Below are 5000 nucleotides of genomic sequence, written 5' to 3' on the forward strand. Positions count from 1 at the left end.
AAAGGTCTAGGTGCCATATGTATGGGGGAAGCTTCTTGGCCTCTACCACAGCAAGGAGCACAGAGACCTTGTCATCACTTACAGGAGTCCTATATTGAATAAATACGAAGACAGCACCTGAGAACTGGTCACTTCTTCCAAATCTGGTCTAAATCCACCAAGACATTATGCTACATGGTTCCAGTACTCTTGCTGGGGATATAGAAGATGCATTCTATCCACTGGTATGATCACAAGTACTTCTACTCATTCTACACAGCATTTCTGCTTCACAAGTTGCTGTGGTATTTGTTACCAAGAGCTCAAAACCAGGGTATCATGTCAACCCAAACCTAACCTTTCATACCCCTTAGACAGGGGAACAAGCCCCCTTATACACGCTCCTTTATTAGCACTTTGTGACAATTCATTCTCATAGCATTAAGAACTTAGTCTCTGAACGGTGATATGCAGTGAATATTTTCAATATTTTGTAAATATGAGGCTGCGGGAACTGTACACATTAGTTATGAATTTATTTCTTATGCTTTATATAAAGGTGGTGAACATTTCCCTCAAGCGTGACTCAAGGTAATTTTAATCATTGTTGTAATGGCAATCTTTAACTGTATTAAACAGAAATATATATATATATATATATATATATATATATATATATATATATATATATATATATATATATATATATATATACATATCAATACTGAGAACTTTCAAGATCTGCAACCACTTTCCATATGAACCCGCCCTTTTATTACCACTTATAGAGTAAAGATTATTGAGATAAAAAATACAATATCAACATAGCTGCAACATAGCAAAATCAAGATTGATGGTTATGACCTTCACTTCTAGGTGATAAAAGAATGTCCCTGATCCTGATTATCTTGTATATTTTGCTTAATAAAAAAATAATCATATAAACTTTATGGCAAAATTCGTCTAAATTCTTAATCGAATTAGGCCAAACGAAAAAATGGGCACAAAACCGTGCAAATGAAATGTGTTCTAGATTAGCTTTCCCGACACTGATAATAATCCACCATTTTTGCCTCGCAGTCTCGACCTCCCTCACTCACACTTCACTTTTCCGAAGGTTCCTGAGCCCAGTGTATTCCCGATCTGGTAATGGCCGATCTTCATAAGCGTGATGGTCTGGGAGCCAGGCCCCCCTTGTCCCTGGCCAACCTCCATGGTGACGATGGTGACACTGTCTTGTTTACTTCGAGCAGACGACGCAGACGCACCGCGACGTCCAAGTCGTGACGTCACACCTCCGTGCGCACTGTACTACTGCCAGAGGGTGCGGGGTTCCAAGTATTAAAAATGGGTATATACTAGTTAAAACTACTTTATGGCCCTGGGTTTCTTTTAAGAAAGTCATCATTTAGCTGAATACTCTGCGAGTTGTTGATGTAACGATATTTTTTTATATATATATTGTCTGTAGAAAGATGTAGCAAGGGGATTCGCAACGGTTCCACGTAGATGCTGTGCGAGAAGCATATAAACTAAAAGATGATTGTGAATAGGTGTTCTTTGAAAGATAGACGCACACACACACACATACATATGTGTGTGTGTGTGTGTGTGTGTGTGTGTGTGTGTGTGTGTGTGTGTGTGTGTGTGTGCGTGCGTGTGTGTGTGTGTGTGAGAGAGCCTCCTCTTTTAAATACGTTGTTGGACATAGGCCTTCCCCAGACTTTTTCCATGTTGTCTCCAGCCTTCCTTCCTTCCTTCCGGTACCAATCTCGCTGACTCGACAGGAACCGCTTTAATATTGCTTGAGACGTGTATCTTGATGGGGAGAGGGTGGGCCATACTCTACGACGGTGACCCAGTGCGGGTTGGTAGGGGCTCTTATAGTCGCCTTTTACGACATACACTGACATACATTGGAAGTATTCTTTTCACGCCCCTCCCCGCCCTATCCACAGGGGAATACCTGTAGACAATTGAGGTGAATTTCCTTACCAAGAGAAACAACTCGCAGGTCTTGTCTCAGACTGTTGTGACAGTCTTTAACCATTCGGCCACCGAATATGAGTATGAATATAAATATATATATGAATATAAGAACATAAATATGAAAATAAGAATATGAATATGAATATAAGAATATAAATATGAATACACACTCATATATATGAAAACACATATATGTGTGTGTGTGTGTATGAATGTGTGTATATATATGTATATGCATATGTATATGCATATATATATATATATATATATATATATATATATATATATATATATATATATATATGTATATACATATATATGTGTGCGTGTGTGTGTAAAAATATACATACGTTGTAAATACATACATACATACATACATACATATATATATATATATATATATATATATATATATATATATATATGTGTGTGTGTGTGTGTGTGTGTGTGTGTGTGTGTGTCTATGTATATATATACATACAAACACACACACACACATACACACACACACACACACACACACACTCACACACACACACACACACACACACACACACACATATATATATATATATATATATATATATATATATATATATATATATATATATATTGGGTGGATGCTTCACACACAGGGTGATGTGAAGCGATGGTGTGGTAGTCTAGTTAGTGTTAAGTGTTTGCATGCCTTCTCGCTTGCAGCTGCCACTGCTGGCTAGCCGAAAAAGGGAGCAGCCCTGCATAAGTCTTCCTCTGCCAGTGTACAGCCTCTTCATCATCCAGACTTCAGTGCCTGCTTGTGGCCTCCCATGGAAACTTGGTATCTTGCGGTCCCAGGCTAAACTATGGTGGATCTTGGAGCAGTAGGAGGCCCCAAAGGTTCAGGGTCATGGCTCACCGGCGTGTGGACATGCCCTGGCCCTGTATAAACTCCTGCCCCTAAGCCCCCTGAGGTTAATGGGAGGCTCTGGGGAGGTGAGCCTTGCCAGTCCTCCTCCCCCCAGATATAACCAATCGGCAGTGCTTCATATAAGTGGAGGAGGGGAAAAGTCCCTCCCACCCAGCAAGTGAGGCAGACTGTGGGCCCTGCTGGGAGGGCGACTGCTGGAGCACAGGCTGGGAATGGAAACTACTCGTCTCGCCTGTGTTCTGGCAGCCACATGCCCAGAGTGAAGCTTGTGGGGGAAAGCCCTCGGGAACTCCACAGGTTGATGATGGGGCCTACAGCCCACCACCCCCTTCTATATGGGGCAGCGTCGTCGGGGGAGGCAGAGGTGGCGTCCACCCTCAGTGACAGTCTGAGGCTGAACCTCAGGCGGGAAGTCAGGATGGGGGCTTGGAACGTCCGTTCTTTGCGTCAGGATGGTCGGTTGCCTCTACTGTCGAGGGAACAGGGGATGCTGAGAGTTGAGGTGGCTGCTCTCTCAGAGGTGAGGAAACCTGGCAGCGGCATGACCAGTGCAGGCGGCTACTCCTATTACTGGTCGGGCCGCAGCGACAATCACCATCTCCAGGGAGTAGCCATTGCCATCTCCAGCAGATTCCAGCCCTCGGTAGCAGAGGTTACTCCTGTTGATGAACATATAATGGTATTGAGACTGAAGCTATCTTTTGGCTTCATGTCTCTTATTGCTGTGTACACTCCTACCGATGTTTGTAAACTCGATGTGAAAGAGATATTCTACGCCAAACTATCATCTGTAACAGACAGGTGTCCCCAGCGAGATTTTCGTATTGTTCTGGGTGACTTCAATGCGATATCTGGCTGTGATCGAGCTGGCTATGAGATGTCTGTCGGTCCCCATGGTTCAGGAGCTGATGCCGGTAGTGAGAATAACCTCCTTTTCAGGGATTTTGCTAGGTCCCAGAAATTGAGGATTTCTGGCTTCTGATACCAGCACCCAGACCCACATTGTTGGACGGATGCTTGTCGTGCGCCTCGTTTGACAGGGGATCGGGAATTGCACCGTTCTCATGTGCACAGAACTCGATCTCTGTTAAGAAAGGAGTATTGCAGAGGAGGTAGAAGGCCATTTCTTAGTAAGTGACCTTCGTCCTGTATACCAAGCACAGAAAAACCTGAACTCCAAGCCCTCTTCACAGGTTACAGCAGTTCGCTTAGTGAGTGGTCAGATCGTTTCAGATTCTATTGCGGTGTTACGGTGAGTATTTTGAGCAGTTGTACCAGGTTGACCCACCAACAGTTAACTTGGATGCGGGGAGTGCCGAGATCCCGTTGCCGGACCCACCCATCAGTGACGATCCTCTCTCCCTAACCGAAGTTAGGTGGGAGATCTCCAAGCTGAAGGGTGGTAAAGCAGCATCTGCGGCATACCAGCATAACTGTTAAGGTTGATGGTCAACCTATGGCGCAGGGGTTACATGCTGTCCTGGCTGCCATCTGGCGGTCTGGTACCGTTCCTCCTGACCTGTTGAAGGGTGTGGTCATCCCTCTCTGGAAGGGGAAGGGGGACCGTTGGGACTGCAGCAATCACGGAGGCATCTCACTGCTCAGTATCCCATGTAAGGTTCTCCCCCACATCCTTCTGAGACGTATCAGGGACCGGAGCAATCCGGATTAACTCCTGGTAAGTCCACAGTAGACCGTATCCTTGCACTTCGAGTCATTGTATAGCACCGCCGTGAGTTCGGGCGTGGGCTGCTTGCAGCCTACATCGACCTCAGAAGGCGTATGATACTGTGCATCAGGAATCACTTTGGGAGATCCTGAGACTGAGAGGAATTCCAACAAGGATTATTAGACTAATAGCAAGCCTGTATACTGGTACTGAAAGTGCTGTAAAGTGTGGTGGGGGCCTGTCGTGCTTCTTTCTTGTTAGTTCAGGAGTGAGGCAAGGCAGTGTCCTTGCACCAACTCTTTTCAACACTTGCATGGACTGGATACTGGGCAGAGCTACTTTTCAAAGTCATTGTGGAGCAACACTGGGCAATATGAAGGTTACAGACCTTGACTTTGCTGATGTTGCTATTCGATCTAAGTCTTTGGAAACCTTAATGGTGGCTCTGGATGC

The 5000-nt window shown here is 44.6% G+C and overlaps 1 protein-coding gene across 1 annotated transcript in view; it reads right to left on the reverse strand.

Annotated features, from left to right (window-relative positions):
- Positions 1 to 1288, reverse strand: part of AMPKalpha (AMP-activated protein kinase alpha subunit) — a gene marked incomplete in the record, with an annotated part of 29217 nt that extends 27929 nt beyond the window's left edge. The window contains 1 exon segment of the mRNA XM_070122794.1: positions 1080 to 1288. Within this exon segment, the coding sequence (XP_069978895.1) occupies positions 1080 to 1194 (115 nt within the window).
- Between the last annotated feature and the right edge of the window lie 3712 nt (positions 1289 to 5000).

The sequence above is a fragment of the Penaeus vannamei genome, chromosome 6 (assembly GCF_042767895.1).
Source record: "Penaeus vannamei isolate JL-2024 chromosome 6, ASM4276789v1, whole genome shotgun sequence".
In the NCBI taxonomy this organism is placed as follows: Eukaryota; Metazoa; Arthropoda; class Malacostraca; order Decapoda; family Penaeidae; genus Penaeus; species Penaeus vannamei.